At 37.8% G+C, this 21258-nt stretch overlaps 1 protein-coding gene across 8 annotated transcripts in view; it reads left to right on the forward strand.

Moving 5' to 3' along the window:
- The window catches only part of FRYL (FRY like transcription coactivator), a 171082-nt gene that overhangs the window by 126692 nt on the left and 23132 nt on the right, over positions 1–21258 (forward strand). For 7 of the 8 annotated variants that reach the window (XM_058192134.1, XM_058192135.1, XM_058192128.1 and 4 more), the window contains 15 exons: positions 454–639; positions 2214–2415; positions 2879–3000; positions 3598–3788; positions 4913–5007; positions 7423–8030; positions 9616–9713; positions 11602–11772; positions 12099–12239; positions 15966–16163; positions 17069–17230; positions 17328–17402; positions 17660–17836; positions 19767–19967; positions 20962–21132. In XM_058192134.1, the coding sequence (XP_058048117.1) occupies positions 454–639; positions 2214–2415; positions 2879–3000; positions 3598–3788; positions 4913–5007; positions 7423–8030; positions 9616–9713; positions 11602–11772; positions 12099–12239; positions 15966–16163; positions 17069–17230; positions 17328–17402; positions 17660–17836; positions 19767–19967; positions 20962–21132 (2798 nt within the window). The remainder of the gene's footprint in view (positions 1–453; positions 640–2213; positions 2416–2878; positions 3001–3597; positions 3789–4912; positions 5008–7422; positions 8031–9615; positions 9714–11601; positions 11773–12098; positions 12240–15965; positions 16164–17068; positions 17231–17327; positions 17403–17659; positions 17837–19766; positions 19968–20961; positions 21133–21258) is intronic. The other variant, XM_058192133.1, reaches the window with a different exon arrangement.

Below are 21258 nucleotides of genomic sequence, written 5' to 3' on the forward strand. Positions count from 1 at the left end.
GGAAGGGCCTTCTCTGTGGGGGCTCCCACACTTTGGAACGAGCTTCCCCCAGGCTTACGTCAAATACCTGACCTTCGGACTTTCCGCCGCGAACTGAAGACATACCTTTTTATTCGCGCGGGGCTGGCCTAAATTTTAAATTTTATATTTTAAATTTTAAATTTTAAATTACATAAATTTTATCGATTTTAAATTTTCTACTAATTTTAAATGGGGTTTGGTTTTATAAATTTTAAGGTTCTAGGCTAATTATAATAAGTTTTTTAATTCGTATTTTAAATTGTATATTGTGGTGTTTTGTATTTTATTGTTGCCTGTACACCGCCCTGTGTCCTTCGGGAGAAGGGCGGTATAAAAATTAAATAAATAAAAAATAAATAAATAAATAAATTAGCAACAGTCACATACAGATACATCGTTTGATTAAATGCATTTTTTTTTTCTTGGATGTAGGTCTTGATCATCACCATCCGGAAGTATATGAACACTGTAAGCGCCTCCTGTTGCATTTATTGATAGTGATGGGCTCTAACAGTAGTGTCCAGGCTGTGGCTTCTATCCTTCTCAGGAACAAGGAGTTTAATGAACCCCGGGTGCTCACCATCAAACAAATAGCACATTTGGATTGCATCTTCACAGGTACCTTCAGTCTTCTAGTTAATGCACATGGTAATCGGGAGGAGGGGGGCAGTTCAATGAAACTTAAAAGTGCCCTTTATTCATAATATGAAAATAAAACTATAGATAGTCCTCAATTTAACACCGCTCACTTAACAACAGTTTGGATTAACAGCAACCTTTAAAAAAGGTCAGTTGCAACCAAAATCCAAATTTGCCACTGTTATCCTACCCCAGCAGTCATGTTATTGCAATTTGAGTACTTGGCAGCTGGCAACAGCCAATTTTAGCATCCTCTGGTCAAATGAACACAATTTGCGACGTTTCCAGCAATTTTGTTGGTTTCCAGCAAAAGATGCCATTGGCTAATCTGGATTTGATTTACAACTGCGTGGCTCAATTTAAGACCACAATAAAATCAGATTCTGTCACATGATGACTCAAATTATGGCTGCAATGACTTACAACAGAAATTCCAGTCCCAATTACCATCGTAAGTCGAGGACTACCTGGAAAAGCTATTTCACAGCAATATGGCAGAAATTCTGTCTCTCAAATAGGTAATTGATAAAGCTACATTAATCAATACCTCTTCAATATTTGTAGAACAAACTTGATCAAGGGTAGTAGGCCTCTCGGATCTAAGAACCTAAGACATTTACTGTAATAAAATATATATGAAAATCATTAAGTTGACCATCTAGAAATCTTCTAAACATTGTTTAATTTAATTTGTTATTTAAATCAGGAAAAGACAAAGATGAATTAATGGCTTATTTAACTTTTATTTTTGAAGAGCAGACTAATGCTATTGAGCAGACTTCTCTGTTTCAAAAAAAATTCACACTTTAATAGAATTGTTTGAAGAATTCTTAATTCCCAGTTCCAGTATAGCATATTTGCTCCAGAAATTTTTTTAAAATATTTTATTTATACTAATGAATTCAGAGTCAGTTTTTAATAAATAGTATTATAAACTTTGGTTATAGTTTTCCCTGTATAGTGAATATAGGAAGGGATGCAGGAGGCTTATACATTGTTCAACTAGAATTTTATTGATTATTTCATTTTGCAATCCTTGTTTGGTACATGACACTAATATTTTTCAGCAGGTGGCAGCACTTCACTATTAAATATAATCATGTAGAATTATTAATCATGTATCTCCATTTTTTATGTTATTCATATGTATTAAATAAGACTGATCTTACAACTTTCTATTTTTTTAAAAAAAAAACTTATTAGCTTTACACAGAGAACCAGACTGTACTTCATCCCTAGAATGGGGTGTTGTAAAGATGTACGAAACACTCCAAATTAAAAATGTTCCAAGTTTGAAATAGCAGTTTTCTTAAGCTGGGCTAATATTGGGCTAAAATAATGAAGTATAAAGAAATCAGAATATGTTTTGGAATTTTTGGAAAGTCAGTGTGAAGAAGTGTGAAGAAAATGTTGGATAACCATCTGACTGAGATGGTGTAGGGTTTCCTGCCTGGGCAGGGGGTTGGACTAGAAGGCCTCCAAGGTCCCTTCCAACTCTGATGTTATGTTATGTTATGATTTTAAGAGTGGTAATTATGTCTTTCTGTAATTAGGTGTTAATGATTTTATACCGGATCACCAGCCCTCTCCAATGACAGACTCAGGACTCAGTTCAAGTTCTACCTCTTCTAGTATCAGTTTAGGAAATACAAGCGCTGCCATTTCTCAGATGCAAAGCACCATTCTCAATGAAGTTGATCTTTCAGGAGAACAAGATGAAAAAATGAAGTCACTCATGGAGTTTATTACTTCAAGGTAAAATTTAAATGATGGCATTTACTCAACTGTATAGAAATGTGAATATTTTCAAAAATGTGCTAAGCTCTTGCTCAAGATTTCATAATTTCATAATATTGTGAAATTTCAGCATTACTGAGCTTTTGGTTCCATGGAAATGGTACCTGAGTTAGTGAATTTAAGGGTAAACATTCCTGCTGGAATCAGAGTAAAATTAGGATAAGCCCTACAATATCTTATGAGATACCTTTAAAGTTTTTTAAGAATGGATTGCCCGACTAGGTAAATTAGGAGTAAAACTTCTATCTTCCACATAGGATGAAATTATGGTTAGGGCTTCTTGAATCCTGTGCTTAAATTTAATGGCAGAGTTCATTTTAGAAAATAATGTGGCAATTTACCTTTTACCAAAGAATATCTATGATTATTGTATGTTTATAACAAGTGAGTGTCTGGTTTGATATTTTTTTTCTATTTGTAGAAAACGTGGGCCACTTTGGAATCATGAAGATGTTTCAGCAAAGAATCCAAGCATAAAGAGTGCTGAGCTGTTAACTATATTTCTAAAGCATGTTGTTTCTGTATTCAAACAGTCAAGTTCAGGTATGTTTTGAAAACTTTCAATGATCAGTACATGTTATAAATTTAGCAGTTTAATGAAGGAACATGTTTCATTTAGATTTTCTCTTCCAAAATAAAAATAAATGTTCATGTTTTTGTACATTTTGCTAAAATAAATGTGTGTAGTATCATAATACACTAATACACGTAATGCATAATACACATAATGCAGGATTTGGGTTTGGCTAGTCTAGAGAAAAGAAGGACTATGGGGGACATGATAGCAGTATTCCAGTATTTGAGAGGTTGCCACAAAGAGGAGGAGGTCAATTTATTTACCAAAGCACCTGTAGTCAGGACAAGAAAGAGTGGATGGAAACTAATCAAGCAGAGAAGCAACTTGAAATTAAGGAGAATTTTTTTAAAAAATGCCAGTTGGAACAATTAACCAGTAGAACAGCTTGCCTTCAGAAGTTGTGGGTGCTCCATCACTGGAAGCTTTTAAGAAGAGACTGGACAGCCACTTGTCTGAAATCGTATAGGGGTTGGACTTAGAAGACCTCCAGGGTCCCTTCCAGCTCTATTCTGATTGATTGATAATTAATTTTAGCTACTATTAATGTTCACTGTTTCTTGCAGTTGGATTTCAGCTGGAGCAGCATCTTAGTGAAGTTGCTCTGCAGACTGCACTTTCTTGCTCTTCTCGACACTATGCTGGAAGATCTTTTCAGATTTTCAGAGCGCTGAAACAGCCTCTTTCAGCAAATACACTTTCTGATATTCTCTCCAGGCTTGTAGAAACTGTTGGAGATGCAGGAGAAGAAGCTCAGGTATTTCGCTTTTCAAAAAAAAATTACAAACCAATTATTTCATTTCTCTCTTGAGTTGAACGTTAAACTAAACATTTATGCCTGGGGAATATTACGTATTTATAACAGTTATAGAGCATGGTGTCATAACAAATCATTTTGAACTTTTAAAAGTTATAGACTGCTATTTTTTTGCAGTCAAAAAAATTCCTGCACTAGTGTCAGATAATTTGTAATCCTAAAATGATTTACAGACACAAACTCTTACTTTCTGCTTCTTAGAGTCTCCTTATAGCTATGACTGGTAAAAATCAATAACATGATTTTCTTCCATTTTTAAGGCAAGAATGAATGAAAATTGTAGTGTAACTTTATGCATATTATAAAAAGCGAGTTCTCGGTGGCCCACCTATATGTACATGTTACTTCATCCACTCTCAGATTGTGATTTCTCCATTCAAATGTTAAAAGCAGCTCTCGATCAGGGGTTTCAAACTGGCTTTCTTCAAGGGTCGGATCAGCATTGTAGTTGTCCTCTGCGGGTCAGCCAGGAAGGGGGAGAGATGGGACGGACGCCTCCTGCAGCACCCTGCCAGACAAAATGGAGTGTGGGGGCCATGTGCACCCCCCGCACCCCGTTTTCTCCAGGTTGCTGCAGGAGGCGTCTGTCCCATCTCTCTCCCAGCCGTGCATGGCCTCCCGTGCCCTGTTTTCACTAGCAGAGGCACTGCGGACCAGTCCTTTGCTATTTCGAGGCCGATCCCACAGGCCAGATCTAAGCACCCCGTGGGCCAGATCCAACTCCCAAGCCTTGAGTTTGATGCCCTTGCTCTCCATCAACCTGGAAATGATTGATTTTTTTTCATATAAACGTTTGTGGACTGTGTCTACCTTATTAGATGGATAGAGTAAGATCTGTAAGAATGCTTTTATAAGTGCATACAGTTGTAGAATAATAGGGAAAACAAGTGATTGCTAGGCAGAATTGCCACAAGGGCCAGGAGTCTTTACCTACCTGTTCCGTTAAACTATGTATATTGCATGTTGTATTTTAACAACGAAACATTAATACGGTTACTTGAGTTTTAATGCTTTTCAATGTATCTGGTTTATAAATTGCCTGTGTGCTGATTTGCTGTTTATAGGGTTTTGTCATAGAACTGCTTCTTACATTGGAGTCAGCTGTGGATACATTGGCAGATACCATGAAGCACTATGATCTTCTCACTGCACTTTCCCAGTAAGATTTTTTTATGATAGCTTGCTGTAGTATGCATCTGAAATTTTTTTTTACAATATTTGGGCTAGACTGACTTTCAAATCATTGGGAATATATGGGCCTTTCACTCATTGGTTCAGACAGAAGTTTAAAAATACACCTCTATTTAAAGTGGGATGTTTAAATGCCAGCATCTGCAGTAAGGTTCAAGGAGTGGCAAGATGACAACAGCGGTGGCACAATAGCTTAAGTCGTGTTCCTTTTGTACATGCTGGAATGGAAATTCGATTTGACATGCTACTTTTGTTAAAAATGAAAGCAGCAAGGTCACGCAGACATTGCAGAAAATAAGACTTCTATGATTTAAATAAATAGGCAGTACAAAATTTCAACAGTTTATTTGTTAATCATGAACATTCCATTTTTAATTTTTTCCCGTTTTATTTTTTTCATTGTGTGTTATTCTACTTGAAAGTTCAAAAATTTGTAAATTTTTTTTGACCTAAGCAGTTAATGAATTTTAGGAAGCAAATTTATCTGCTTTGTACAGTGTGCTAATATCCCCAACCCCTGGCCCGTGTATTGGTACTGGCCCGTGGCGTGTTAGGAATCGGTCCATGCAAATAGTGGGTGAACAAGCAAAAGCTTCATCTGCACATGCACGGAATCTAGATTGCATGTGAAACCACCACGGAAAAAGTATCATCCGCCAAACTGATCGCTTGTGCCAGAAAGATTGGGGTACCGCTGTCCTAGTATACTTTCTTTTTCTTTCTGACCAATATATTCCTAAGTAAGCAAAATCTATTCAGACCCACTTAATAAAACTAGTAATTTCTGAATACTAAAATTCAGAAATGCTTTCAAATAAATGTGTTTTAGTAAGTCTTTAAAAAATGCTACCAAACTTCTGATTTTAGACTACCATGATACATTTTGAGGGAGCCTCTTTTTCAAGATGAGGGGAAGGCATGTTTAAGAAAACCTTGAAGCTCATTTGTACAGCAGATACAAGAAATGTGTACTGGTCAGTAAAAGGATATTTGGCGAAACTGGAGTTTTAATCCTGTTATATTGTTCAGAGTTCTTTCTTTTTTTCTATAGAAGTCACTTAATATTTTTATTCATTGTTCTGTGGGAATAGGGAAAGAGAAGCATACATTTATACAACATTTCACAATTCACAATCACTTTTATTCAAGATGGGTATCTGGAATGAATATTTATTCTTAAATACTTGCCGAAAAATAGCAAGAGCAATTTGATAATAGTACAACCTATGCCCAGAATATGACAAGTACCGAGTAAAGCTAAAATAATTGCTTACCAATATTTTGAGAAGTAACATCTTATATGGGCTTGAGTGCATTTTTTTAAAAAAAGTACTGCTGGTTGAATATATTAAGGTAAATGATGTTCCAGCAAGGATACTATTTTTATCCCTTGTTTGTTAATGGAACTCCTGTCCTTGAGAGGGGCAGCTAGCTCACTATGTTTTAACCAATGCTGCTTTATCAATTTTCTAGTCTATTTGTAAGCGACCTTAGGTGGTCATAGTTATAGAATGAAGGATATGAATATTGAAAATACATCCTCTCATAAGCCCTGAAAAACACTCCCAGAAGGGCAATGAGCATGATGCATCCTAATGTAATATAATACCATGATGTCTAAAGAAAAAAATAATGATAGTTCCCTCGCTTTCCTTGAAACTTTGTGAAAAAGGTACCATATTTTTGGAGTATAAGACACACTTTCCCCCCCCCCAAAAGAGGGTGAAAATTTGGGGCATCTTATACACCGAATGTAGCCACGCCCACCCACCGGCCCCCACCCTTTGGCCTCCTTGCAGCAAACAGCCCATTTCAGTTTCAGCTTCAGCACAGCCTGATTAGCATGAGCAGATGATTGTTGGTTGGATTGGCCTCCCTACAATCAGCTGTTTCCGGCTGCAGGGATTGCCATTTCCTATTGACCATTCCGATCCCCGCTGCCCAGAACGGGCGGAAAATGGAGCACACAGAGGCGGCAATAGGCTATGGCAATCCCTGCAGCCTGAAACAGCTGATCGTAGGGAGGCCAATCCAACCAACAATCTGCTGCTTGTACTAATCAAGTTGACGCTGAAGCTGAAGCTGAAACGGGTTGTTTTCTGCAAGGAGGCAAATTGCTCAGAGGCAGAGGCAGTTTTTTTTTTCTTGTTTTCTTCCCCCAAAAAGGTAGGTGCGTCTTATAGTCCACAGTGTCTTATACTCCAAAAAATACAGTATGTCTTTTTTTTTTTAATTAATGTGTAGCATTCTTGATTAAAAGAGAAGTAATGTTACTTCTCTGTATTTGAAACTGAGGGATGCTATCAACTTTTTTCTTAATAATCTTAATGGTTTTGGGATGAGGAATGTGACTTTTACCTGCCGTGTTCTCTTTTCGTTTTAGTGCTTCTTATTATGACCCGTTACTGGGGAACAAATATGCAGCAAACAGAAAAAGCACCGGTCAGATAAATCTAAGCACAAGTCGTGTTAACTCTGGCAACTTCGTAGGCTATTACAGTCACATGAAAAGCAATTCTTTGCGACTGAGTTTGATAGGTGAAAGGAAAAATGACCGACGGAGGAGCAACACGCTGGATATAATGGACGGAAGGATAACTCACTCCAACAGCTTAGCAAGGACTAGAAGCCTGTCCTCCCTGAAAGAGGGAGGCATGCACGATGTGCAACCTACTACTGATCCTGTCAATCTGATGGCCACCATATTCTGGATTGCAGCCTCTTTGCTGGAATCCGATTACGAATATGAATACCTCTTGGCTCTCAGGCTCCTCAATAAACTTCTCGTTCATTTGCCTCTGGATAAACCTGAGAGCAGGGAGAAGATTGAACAGATGCAGAGTAAATTAAAATGGAATAACTTTCCAGGCCTTCAGCAGTTATTCCTGAAGGGGTTCACCTCTGTGTCGACCCAAGAAATGACAGTTCATTTACTTAGCAAACTCATTACAGTTTCCAAGCATATGTTGGTGGATCCGTCCCAAGTAGCAGGTATTTTTCAAATGTTTTTGGAATTATATACTGTTCAGAATTGTGGGTTCTTTTATGTGTTTTGTTATTAGATTTGTTATTAGATTTATAGTGAATCCTTCCTATTCAAGGCTGCTTCCAAAATTATAAAGCATAAAAATACTACCATTTAAATGAATTAAAATTAAAATGCATTTTGTTTCCCCTAACAGGAATGTTATTAGATAGATGAGTTCTGAAAGGGACCCTAAAAATGGCCTCTCCTTCAGATGGTGCCTAAGCCATTTAGGGCTTTTAAGGCCAACGTCAGCATATTAAAACTGTATCTAGCTGTGCCAGGGCAAAACTTTCAGTATAGGCATCCTAGGATTTCACCAGCTTCTGACCTACAATCTTGCTGTTGCATTTTGTGCCAGCTGCATTTTCTTAGACACTTCAGGAACAGCCTGAAATGCGCCAAGCAGTAGTTAAGAAAGGATCTGGATGGGCTATATTGCTAAGACTATCCAGCTCATGATGAGTTACAATCTGTATAATCGTAATTCTGTTCGAGGTCTCCATGCTGTAGTTGTTATTTGGAAACCTCACAATAACGGGGGGCCAAAAAGCACTCCCAAATTGGCATCCTGTTTTTTTCTCGGGATCTGCATCCTTATTCAAAATGGACTTTGCCTCAGTCCCTGCATGCAACATTCTCCATACCAATAGCACCTTGGCCTTGTTTAGATTTCATTTCTGGGCTGCTTTTTCCCTCATCCATTATTAAGCTTAGGAAACATTCACAGGCAATAATTGCTTCCTTAGAATTAGGCGTTAAGAGGCAATAGAATTTGTATTATCGACATTCCATGTTCTGGCTCAGCAGTTTCACATTAAACAAATAGGAGACCAGATATGAGACATGATAGGTAAATATCACTTAGCACTTGGCAATATCACTTAGACTTATATCCCGCTTCAGTGCTTTACAGCCCTCTCTAAGTGATTGACAGAGTCAGCATATTGCCCCCAACAATCTGGGTCCTCATTTTACCCAACTCAGAAGGATGGAAGACTGAGTCGACCTTCAGCCAATGAGACTCGAACTGCCCCCAGTCAGCGGAGGTAGCATTCAATACTGCATTCTAACCACTGTGCCACCACGGCTCATTAAATATCCTTGGTGTCAGAACAATAGCCCTCCAAATCCACTTTCTGGGAGCTTATCAACAGGCGGGACACCATGGCAAGTTGTAAGAGATGATAAACATTGGGTATATGCATCTGTCAAAACAATCGATTGGAGCAATTTTACCTGGATTGAAAAAGAAGACAGATTTTCGCAGAGGCACAGAATAAAGGCCAGACATTATAAAACTGATGGCATATGGCAAAGTAGATAACTGGTATCCTGATAATTTGTACTCTTGGCCACGTTGTTTAGAACTTGTGCAACTGGGGTAGCCAGGCTGCCTACCCTCAATACGACAGGTTTCTTAGGCATTTTTATTTTTGCTGATATTAAAAGTATTCATAGGTAGCGCACCTTGAAATAGCTGCCTAGAAAGGATAGAAATTAGTGTTCTAAATTCTGCAGATAAATTCAACTTCATCTTTTTCTGTGCAGGATTTCCTCTTAACATATTATGCTTATTGCCTCATTTAATTCAACATTTTGATAATCCAAGTCAGTTCTGCAAAGAAACAGCTGACAGAATAGCGAAGGTAGGTAATAAGCAGAAATAATTCAATATATTTTAGTTTTCATGGGGAAGGCAATTTGATCAAATGTGCTGTCTGTGCATTCACAAACATGTGTTTGGACCTGTATAGACTTTGAGAGAATACTGCCACTAATATTTTTCCCAGAACCCTATCCCTGAATATCTTTGCCTCATTCTTCTTCCCTCAAATCTCTTTTGGCTGGCTGCCTTAAAATTACAATATCCAGTTTTCCTTTGGTATAAGAATTCTTCCTTTTTTACTCCTATTTTTCTCCATCTATCATTCTTCTCCTTTGTGTTTTAAAGTTCCTCACTATTTCATCAACAGAGCCTTATCTCTCATAGCTGTTCTTTTGTTGATGTTGTAATTGAGGAAGTCAACTTTCATAAAAAAATAAAGCAACTCAAAAAGCCTCTTCTGCCTTTTATGAGAGGCTCTGAGTTCATAATATCCCGACTATCATACTTTACACTAAAGACACAGCGAAATGGGTTGTTTCACTTGCAGTGTCCACTTTAAGTCTATTATCACTTTAGGTTAGCAATAAGTAGATCAGATCATAATGCAAAGGCTCCTTCAGTCAATCTAAAATCCAGGTTCAGGCAATGGTCCAATCCTGGGCTCATCTCCGGGTTTTTTATTTAGGGTCAAAACTATTCATCCCAGCTTAATTGTGGTACTTCAAACTACATTGCTGGGAAATATTGGTTCTTCTATTCAACAGACTTCATCTGGGTGTTCTAGCAAGCAAGAGGAAGAGGAGATTCCTATTCACTGTGGAAGGGTGGATATGCAGTAGCAAAGTGCCTTCATCCACTCCGCCAGAAACCTGCCCTGTAAGAAGGGGCTCAGCTGTAGTAGAGTGGGAAAAGGAAAAGGAGGGAAAGGAACCCAAAATGTGAAGTTCTGAGGTTACTGGGAAGATCAGAAGGGAGGTGATACAGAGTGGCAAAGGAAAAAAATGTGGCATCTGAGGTTGGCTAAAGCCATAGTAACTACAATAGTAAGAATGTAGTAGCTAGAAGAACAAAGGACAGTGATAGCAGCAGTTTAAGGTTAGGCAGTGGACAATCAATTGAGGATGATGAGACCTCTTGCCCAAACCCCCTAAAAAAACCCCGGGGGTGCTGGGATCCAGGAGGTCCCCACCAAAGCAGAAACCTGGCTATTCTGTATCGCACAGAGAAAATCCCAAACACTGGCATCTAAGTGAGTTGCATGTATGATGCTTTAAGTAGGCCCAGAGCTCCAGCAGGAGCGATGGGACAGCCAGACTGAGTCCCTACATTGGCTCTTAAGCAACAGCTAAGAAAAACAGTATTGCTGGTTTCTTAATGCTTCTATCCCAGACACCAGCTTTCAACCCAAATTTCTAAATGCTGCAATGCCACACAAACTGGGCACTGAAGTGAATAGATTTATCTATTTAGAGTAAATGCATTGCAGTCACTAGGATTTAAGGCAATCATAACTAACAGGAACAACTCTTTTCAGTCCATCTGCTCTATCTAACACTGGATTCACACATTGTTTGCTTGCCCAATCAATTTAACTAATCAATTAGCTGAGTTCATAGATCAGGGGTCTCCAACCTTGGTCACTTTAAGACTTGTGGACTTCAACTCCCAGAATTCCTCAGCCAGCTTTGCTGAGGAACTCTGGGAATTGAAGTTCACAAGTCTTAAAGGGACCAAGGTTGGAGACCCCTGTCATAGATAACCTTAAGCCAGAACCAAGCAAAGCACATTATTCCATAATGGGATTTTGAACTCAGACAAAGCCTATTGTCCTAATGACTGTTACAAGCTGTAATAAAGTCAGGGCTCTTTTAAAATTAAACGTTTAAATAGATATTCCAGTAACTAATATTTTGACTTTTTGTTTTTAGGTTTGTACAGAAGAGAAATCCCCAACTCTTGCTAATTTGGCTCATATGATGTGTTTATACAGTACACACAGTTACTCCAGAGACTGCTCTAATTGGATTAACGTAGTGTGCAGATATTTGCATGACTCATTCTCAGAAACAACTTTTAATCTGATAACATACCTTGCAGAGGTAATAATTCTTTGTACATTTGGGTGTGTCTTTCAGGTATTGGATGCTATTCTCCATTTGAAGATGCACATTTTGCTTTCTCACATTTTAGTGTTACCAAATGGATCTTCCCAGTTCTAGTTCGCTACTTTAATCATTATACTACAGTGGCTTTTAAACTTTCAAATATATGCTTCTAATGTTATACATCAGATAATACTTAGTTTATTGAATGTGAGGGCAGGTCCATTAAAGACATAGGTTATCTAATAGCTTACTACTTTGCATTTAATGCCATTTGATATTTTGCATAATCCATTTTGATAATCCAAGTCATCTGTTTTTAGCTTTTAGAAAAAGGGATCTCCAGCATGCAGCAGTCTTTGCTGCAAATCATTTATAGCCTTTTGAGCCACGTTGACCTGTCCACGGCACCAGTGAAGCAGTTCAATTTGGAGATCATAAAGATCATTGGCAAATATGTACAGGTGAGTAATTTAAAGGGACACACTTGAAAATGTCACTATCTTTCCATTTAGAGAAATGGATTTTGTGTTCTTCTGGATCAAGGTGTACAACTGCCACATTTTGTCCAGCATATTGTTAATCTTTTCAAACTTGGCAACTTTAAGATATGTGCCCTTCAACTCCTAGAATTCCTCAGCCATGTACGCCCAATGCAAAGAGTCAAAGCAAGCTTGATTTGGGTCAGGATGGGAATTCTAAGAGGTGACATTGACACCTTAAGGCAGAAGGCAGGTTTTGGTCCTTGAAAATGCCCCACCAAATACCACCGAGGGCCACATTTTTATCTTTACAATCTTAGGAACATCAAAGACAGATGTTGGAAAAATACATGTAGTTCAAAGACCCCTCCCTTTTTTTTTTTATCCCTGAGCAAATGACAATAGAAGTTTTTTGTAATATTTTTATAGTCTAAACTTCATTTTTTGTTTAGTTATTGGATATCTTTTATCCAGTCTATGTAATTCCACATATGGCTACAAAACCTATTTTACACCCAAGTATTCTTAGATGTTGCTGTCCAAATAATATTAAAGATTCCTGGATGGAATATTTTAATTGTAATTGGTTAAGATTTATACAAGTTTTCAAAAGAAACGACTCATAAATCCAAATTCTGCATGGTGTGTTTTTTCCCAAATGAACTGTGCACCAAATAGTGCGTTTGAATTATTTCTCTCCCAAATAGATACAGCTACTAGGATTCTTTAGCAGCAATATGTGGACATAGATAGTGGTCCAGTAATCTGCTTATCCTGTGGCGATTAGAAATAAGGCTTCTAAGTAGTTCATTTAATTTAATCTCTGGCAGATATTTACTCTTGTTAACTGATGCCTTTTCAGAAGATCAGGAACATATGTAGATCACTTTATTACCATTTTTAATACTGTTCATTGAAGGGTCCTTGGTGGTCTCTGAGCTTTTGGCAAAGGTTTGCTCTCCGAACTTCCATTTAGCTCCCAAACATTTCGTTACCCGGCTACGTAACATCATTAGCAGGAAGCATCTTGTTCTGTTCTTCTTAAGCTGATATGTCTTAAGCTTACATATGTGCTGGTGTGTTCAGTTGGTCACGTGATTGGCCGTTCGTTTGGTGCTATACTTGAATTCTGAGGAGTTGAATTCAGGTTCTGTTGTTGAATGATCCAGTTTCTCAAGTGCTCATATGCTGGATCTAAATCAATATGCTTGTTAATTCCCCCTTTTGTAGAATACCAGGCTTCAGTAAATTCACAGCCTATGAACACTCAAAGAAACCAGACCATTCGAACGACCAATCAACACCTCAGAATTTAAATATAGCAACAAACAAACGGCCAATCCAATGGCCAACTGATCACACCGGCACACGAGACCTATATAAGTTCAAGAGGAACGTAACAAGATGCTTCTTCTGAAGTCCGCTGATGATAACGGTAATGGAACATCCGAGAGCTAAATGGCAAACTTAGAGAGCAAACCACGGCCAAAAGCTCAGAGAGCACCAAGGACGCCTCATTTCAACTCTGAGCTACAAATATTCTCCTTTATTGGTACTATTCGTTGAACAATAGTATAAAAAAAAATGGCTGAAGTTTAATTATCTAGAAAAATTGTAATGTTCCATCTTTATATATTATTACAGTTGATAAATTTGTACAAGTGATTGCGCTTGTTAGAAGCCTGGACCACTACAAAACTTAGCAAAGCCGATTCAAGTTTGCATTGCCTTATCATTTGTTTTGTTCTCTTCCAAGCTTTTGTATTGGGGCTTTTGCTTCTTAATCGGTACTTTAGCTACGGAAGTTGTTGACAATCTGCGTAGTCATGATGCAAAAATGAAATCCAAATAAGCAGAAATACCAAATGCCATCAGGTTTTAGTGAGAAGAGAAATGAGGATATTTAAAGTATCCATGTCTGGATTTACTTTTAAGAAAAAGCAGAGAATTATAAATTCATAGTTTAAGACTTTATTAAAAACTGCAACCATAATTTTCCATTTTGGCTAAACCATTAGAGACTTCTCGATTGAGTAAGGTTGAGCTCATTGTGGGCAAAATGCTCATTATTGAACTTTAATCTGGATATAGCGTTATGATAGGGCATATTTTTGATGTTATGAAAAATCATGTGGTGATAAAAGGGAGCAGTTAATGATAATTCTTTTTTCAAATTTTATCAAGTGGAACCAATCTCTCAGCAACTTGAAAGCAAAACCTGCTGTGCTAATGCTTTTTTATAGATTTTCCTTCTCATCCCATTTTCTGACCTTTCAATTGGATATATTGTTTTGAAATTCATCATAAAATAAAGCAAATGCACTTAGCCAACTCTCTTCCTGTGGTGTGGCCCTCTTCCTTTGATTATTAATAGAGAACTTGGAAGTTTGACATACATCCCCTCCATATTCTGAAATTAAGCAACTGAAGCAGCCTTTCTACCTAAAATTAACTTACTCCAATTGCCTGTTGTGCAATTGCTGTTAATTTAAACCAAGTGACTATAAAATAACTATGAGAAAAATAGTTAAGTTCTAAGTACCAGCTACACTGCTAAATACTTTAGCATGCATACTTAACATTCACATATTTGTAAGCAGTAAACGGTAGGCCTGTAGAAATTCTTTGAAAAACATACTTTGGAATTTGCAGGGGTATATGTGTGCATGCACACATATGCAGAAAAACCCAGGAGTACCTTAAGCAACTGTGTGGAGCTGAAAAGAGATGCAACTATTTAACACAGGGGTCCCCAACCTTTCGGACCTCAGGGACCACTAAATTCATAATTTTAAATCCCAATGGACCACTAATATGATCTGCTAAATGACTGGCTGGGTGGATGTGGCTAGGTGGTCATGTGACTGGGTGGGCATGACCAACTTGATGTCACTCACATCGAGGGGTGCCTCGCCGGCCTCTGCTTGCCCCTCCTCTCCTACCCACTCCTCCACTGCCTGCACGGGCTCCTTAGGGCCCCAACAGGAAGCAGTTGTTGGAGCTAAGCAGCCAGCACGAGAAAGAATTGACAAAACAGCTCAGTTCAAATTGGATCTGACCGAGAAGGAGGCTCAGCAGAAGCACCTCACTGAGGACTAGGAACGTAGGCTTTCCAAGCAGAGGGAAGACCTGCAGAAGTGCAAGGCCAGGTACCAGCGCCTGGAGGCTCAGTGGGCTGAGATGGTCAGCCAGTTCCAGGCCATGATGCAGTCTCACTGGAACGAGGCCCTCCTGCTCTTCGCCACTAGCAGCACTTCCCTCCAGCCTTCAGCCAAAGCCCTGCACCAGGAGACTGAAGCAGACCCCAACCCACACAAAAAGACCCTGAAGGGGGAGACTCTGCAGCAATACAAGTGTTCATTGCACGTATCCAGTCCAGGTTTGAGGACCCCTAATTTAGTGCAATATAAAAAATGCAAATAATTTTTCTGGGGACCACCAAAATTTTCTCACAGACCACCAGTTGGTGACCGCTAATTTAACAACGAGATGAGAAGCTTCATGCATCTTCTTTTATTCTGTGAAGCAGGTTTTTCTTCAAGGATTTAACCTGTATTTATGTTAAAAAAAATCAAATGTGTTGACTTGTTCATAGAAATGTAAGAGCTTTATATTAATACTTCAGATATCATACCTTTTTGTATTTTTAAGTTATTATTCTGATTAATGAGAGTATACATGTCTTTTTTTCCTTGTCTTTATTAATAGAGTCCCTACTGGAAGGAAGCACTTAATATTTTGAAATTGGTGGTATCGCGTTCAGCCAGTCTTGTGGTACCAAATGATATTCCAAAATCTTATGGTGCTGACATAAGCTCGCCTGAAATTTCATTTACAAAAATTTTTAACAATGTTTCCAAAGAACTGCCTGGGAAGACCTTAGATTTCCATTTTGACATATCAGAGGTAAAGAGTTTTTAAGTAAGGTTTAAGATTTTGTGTGCTTAATTTTCTTCTAAGTCCGGCATGTCTAACCTGTGGCTCATAGGCTGTACATAACCCCGGACAGCTAGTAATGCAGCCCCACAAGATTGTAAGCTTTTAATTTGAAATTAGAAATGGGCACATATGAGGAAAAATGGGGTTGTTTTGAGCCCAAAATAAAACATCCCATCCAGAAGGCTTTCAAATTGCCTGCATTTTAATGAAAGTTCCAACAATATAATTAATCGGTATTTCAAAACACTGCTTGAAGTTCCTTTCAGCCAAAGGAAGAACGGGAACAGAAGAAAAGTTTCTTGTTCCCTTCATTTCATTCCAGGATCCCAAGAATAAAATTAGGTATAAAAGGGAGAGAAGAACAAATGTTCTCAAATGTTCAAAATTCTGTCATCAATCGCCTTTATCAATAAAAGAAAAATTCTAGTATTTGTAGTGTCTGTTTCTAGCCAACTATGAAGGACTGACAGCAGCTGACCCCAACATCCCTTTATGCAGCTTGCCATTCGTTAGCTGTCAAAAAAAAAAAAAAAAGCAATTTCTGCCATATAAAATGAGAAGATTGGTGAAAGGAATGAAAAGCTCCTCGCAAGGGGAACCTTCTCACCCTGGAAAAGACCTAAAAAACAAAAAACAAAAAATAAAAAAAAACACCACCCAATCTTCCTCCACAACTGCAAACAGTTACCATATTAATATCAATAATACAAGCCTGATATGATGGTTGATGATCATAGTTTGTGGCTTTGCATGTTATATGGGCCTTGCTGGTTGTTGCACACTGTACACACAGCAGGGTAAACAAACCCTGTCTTACAGACCTTTGTGAAATTGGACAATACGTTGACCTGAAAAACTACTTTGTCTTATAGACCCCAATTATTGGGAACAAATACGGTGATCAGCATAGTGCAACGGGTAGGAATGGCAAAGCTAAAGTCATTGCTGTTACAAGAAGTACATCTTCCACTTCCTCCGGATCAAATTCTAATGCTTTGGTTCCTGTGAGCTGGAAGAGGCCACAGTTATCTCAGGTGATCCATTGCATAAATCTTAAAATGCAGAAAGCATCTCTTTGTACGTAGCAAAAGAAAGCAATAATATTTATAAGTACTTTGATTTCTTTTCCAGCGACGAACAAGGGAGAAACTAATGAATGTATTATCTCTTTGTGGTCCAGAATCAGGAATTCCCAAGAACCCTTCTGTGAGTAATTTTAAATTCCTGAAAGAAGCATGTGTCCATCAAAGAAAATTTTATATTAACATTGAATTATTATATCGCTGTCATAGTTTAAGAACTAGAAAGCCTTTACATCATAACAGAATGTCTTGTTAGTGATTAGTGGCATTTAAATATAATTCCATCAGATCCCGTCCTCTAAGATGCAACATCTGTAAACATCCATATTGGTACTCCAATTTTACTTACGCTTATTACCTCTTTTACTGATGACACTGTAGGTTATCTTTTCTTCTAATGAAGACTTAGAAGCTGGGGACCAGCAAACGAGTCTTATTTCAGCAACAGAGGAAGTAATTCAAGAAGAAGAAGTGGTTTTAGAAGATAACACAAGTGAACAACAGTTTGGAGTTTTTAAGGATTTTGACTTTTTAGATGTTGAGTTGGAAGATGCAGAGGTAAGACTGTGTAACGGTAGCTTCATTCAAGCCTATTCTTCAAGAAAAAGTAACAACTTTGAGATCCTGTCCTTTCCTTTTGCTGTAAGCTTATACTGTAATTAATCAAAGCACACAAAAAATCCATGCATGCCATTTCTTGAACTTCCTGCTTTGGGGGAGAAAAAAAGCGTTGGATCTATAATTTTATATTGTGCTGCTTGGCACATCATGAGCTCTTTCTTTCATACTAGCTTCTCCCTTTGCTTTGTACTTTGATCTCATCTGATACGTAGAAATATGAACAGTACGTGACATTTTGCAAATTTCCTGCTTAATGGTGAATTAAAGAGTGTATCAATATATAATTGAGAATACAACTGTAGAAAGCCAAATAAAACTATACAAAACTTGAAGTATAGCTTTTACGAGTACCATCAAAACCTCAATGAATACTGCACAATGTATATTAACATGAGGAGTGTGTTGAAATTGATTTGATTTTCAGCCATTCATATTGTGTCTGGGTTCATGGTGCATTTATCATCTTTATCTGCATTTTTCTCTGTTTTTAAATAGTAAAATGTAATAACTGTCATTTATAATATACCATTGCAGTGCATGGAAATATCCAAGGGTGGATATTGGGTAATGCTGAACAGTCCTACAAATGACACCCTCCCTATGGAGGTGGAAGGGGTATTCGCATAAATCTTTTATACCTCTGAAAACAAAACTCCTGTAGATGAGGAATTTTAGCAATTCTCAAGTTGTTCTTTCTGCCAAGAAATAGGTTCTCTTCTCTCTTATCTCCAGTAATCCAAATGACTGCCAGAATTATAATCCATTCAACATTTTAATCTCAGAACCATCACAACACTTCCAACTGCTTACCACTTCTCTGAAGCATTTCCCGTATGCTTCATTGGCTCAGAAAAGAGCGGGACAAATGCAGTGGGGTGTTTTAGGTGTTCTGGAAATGGCGAAACCACGTTTAAGACACTCTTCCCCTCCCTAGCCAGTGATCTCATTCTGGGTGACTTTGAGTTAGTACAAATTAACAGGATTGCAGGATTGCTTTTGTGACCATAAAATACCTGTAATGAATCAATAGCAAATTTAAATTCTAAACACCTGGGAAGGTTACCCAAAGAGGAATGAAAACTGTAACAGCTAAACATGCTTATCAAGACCGAAATCAGCTCAAATGTGTATGCTTTCTTGCACTGAATAAAATCTACATATTGTACATTTAACCAAACAAATGTAGATAAAGTCGATTTTGAATTTTCACTGCAGTTACTTTCAAGCCGTTCTCAAAATTAGTTTTAATATATGTTAACACTGAAAAATGTGCCATAGCCATCTGTTTTAAGTGTTTGTCTCATAATGTTTTTGCACCAATTATTTATAAAACCAATTAAATAATAAGGGGGCTTGACAAAAAAAAAGTATTTCCAGAGCTTGAATCAGTCTTCTACTGCCGACAAGCTTATGCAATATAAAAATAGCCTCCATTAAAAAGTATCTTTAAGTGTTTGTCCTCGTTCTAATTATGTGTGTTTTTCTTTTTGCGAACCAGGAGCTGCAGGTAAGTTGCAGCCTGGTGCAGTGGCTTGTTTCATCTGTTGTCATCTGTAGTGTATTTGTCTTGTCTGTGCTTGAAAGTCAGGTGATCTTGGTAACTGCAAAGGATATATGGTGGCAGACCATTTTTAAGCCCATTTAGTTTTGGAGATGAATCTGTGAAAGAAAAAATTAAGTTGCCATGTATTTAAATGCTTTGAAGGGAAAGCCATGTTAATAAAATTTAAATATGCAACGAACTTGAAGGGCTGATTGAACCGCTGCTCTCAGTGAATTCAGTATTTGTGTGGCTTTGTTTTGCTGTGTTCATTTCAACATTCAGGGTGGCTTAAACACATTGGAATAAACTTCCTTCTCATTACAGGGAGAGAGCATGGACAACTTCAACTGGGGCGTCCGTAGACGTTCACTGGACAGTATTGAGAAAGGGGACACGCCATCCCTCCAAGAGTATCAGTATTCAGGTAGCACTCCCAGCTTGAACCTGACCAACCAAGAAGATACTGATGAGTCCTCAGAAGAAGAAGGCCTGAGTGCAAGTCAGATACTATCACACTCCCAAATGGTAAAACACAGATGGCTTTTGCATCAGAATAGCAGCCCTTGAATATAACCTTCAAGGCTGCCACTTGGGTTCTTATTTGCAAGAAGGGTGGGCAGTCTATGACTTTGGGACACAATACTAGATCCTCTGTTTCTGGATTTGGAAAAGGGATTACCCAATGAACTGTTGGCTTAAACTGTGAGTGACACTTGTCCTAAGTGCTTGCTACTAATAAAATTTATTTTATTAGAGGATTTGGAATAGGTTTTATCAATAGAGCATAAATTTGGAGGTTCCTGAGTATATATGTCAGTATAAAGCTAACGGGCACAATATGTCTTTGAAAGTTGTTGGTGTTTCAAAGTAACCTTTTGTCATTTTTGTAACTGGACAATCATACCATAGAAAATTTACGTCTACCCAAACTCTTAACAAATAGAGTTTAAAGATTTAAGTGGAATACAATAATATTTAATTTGATCAGTAATTAAATTTCTAGTTTATTTTAAATCACAAGTTTGATTAGGGTGAGGATTAGCTAAACTAAATCTAAAAAAAGAGAACTCGTTGGCTGTCTCTAATGGGCAATTAAAATACATTTAAAGTATTTAGAAATTCTGGGTGTAAATAATGTACTGATAATACAAAAGTCTTTTTGCATTTTTTGGAATCTGAGATTCTGCAGTGAAAGAAGAATAGTTAATTAATTAACATATAGTTAATTCAGTATTTGGGACAGCGAAGGCATCTGCTCATATATATTGAGTAAAACTAGTTGTGCTAAAACAGTACTTCCGATGAGTCAGACAATTCACGTTCTTCATCAATATTATTTATTATATTCTCTTTGCCTTTATGAGAAGTCCTATTAACATTCTTAAACATGGTAGATAGATTCGGGACACAGTCTAATGAATAGAAAGGGTAGCCTCGTATGCATTTTGCTTTACATTTATGTATGAACACGTGTTGACTTTATTTTGTAAAACATGAATGGATGCCTTTTTGTCTCTAGCTAAACAGTGATTCGGCTGCCGATGATACCATCCCAGATCACATCAACTTGTTGCTGCAATCTCAAGATTCCACTAGCAGTGTTGGAATGGAAGAGGTGCTTCAAATCAGAGCTGAGACTCCAAGTTTGGAGGTTGCCTCTCTAGATAATGCTAACAACACGCTGCCTGAGGTGGGGAGAAATGTGGGCTCGAGCATGGCTGATCTATCCTCTTTCTAGCACTGTATGAAAGCTTTGCGTTCTGTCTATCAGAATTTTTATCATGCTGATTACGTAATTCTAACTTCAGTATTTTTA

This window comes from Ahaetulla prasina, chromosome 8 (genome assembly GCF_028640845.1).
Source record: "Ahaetulla prasina isolate Xishuangbanna chromosome 8, ASM2864084v1, whole genome shotgun sequence".
In the NCBI taxonomy this organism is placed as follows: domain Eukaryota; kingdom Metazoa; phylum Chordata; class Lepidosauria; order Squamata; family Colubridae; genus Ahaetulla; species Ahaetulla prasina.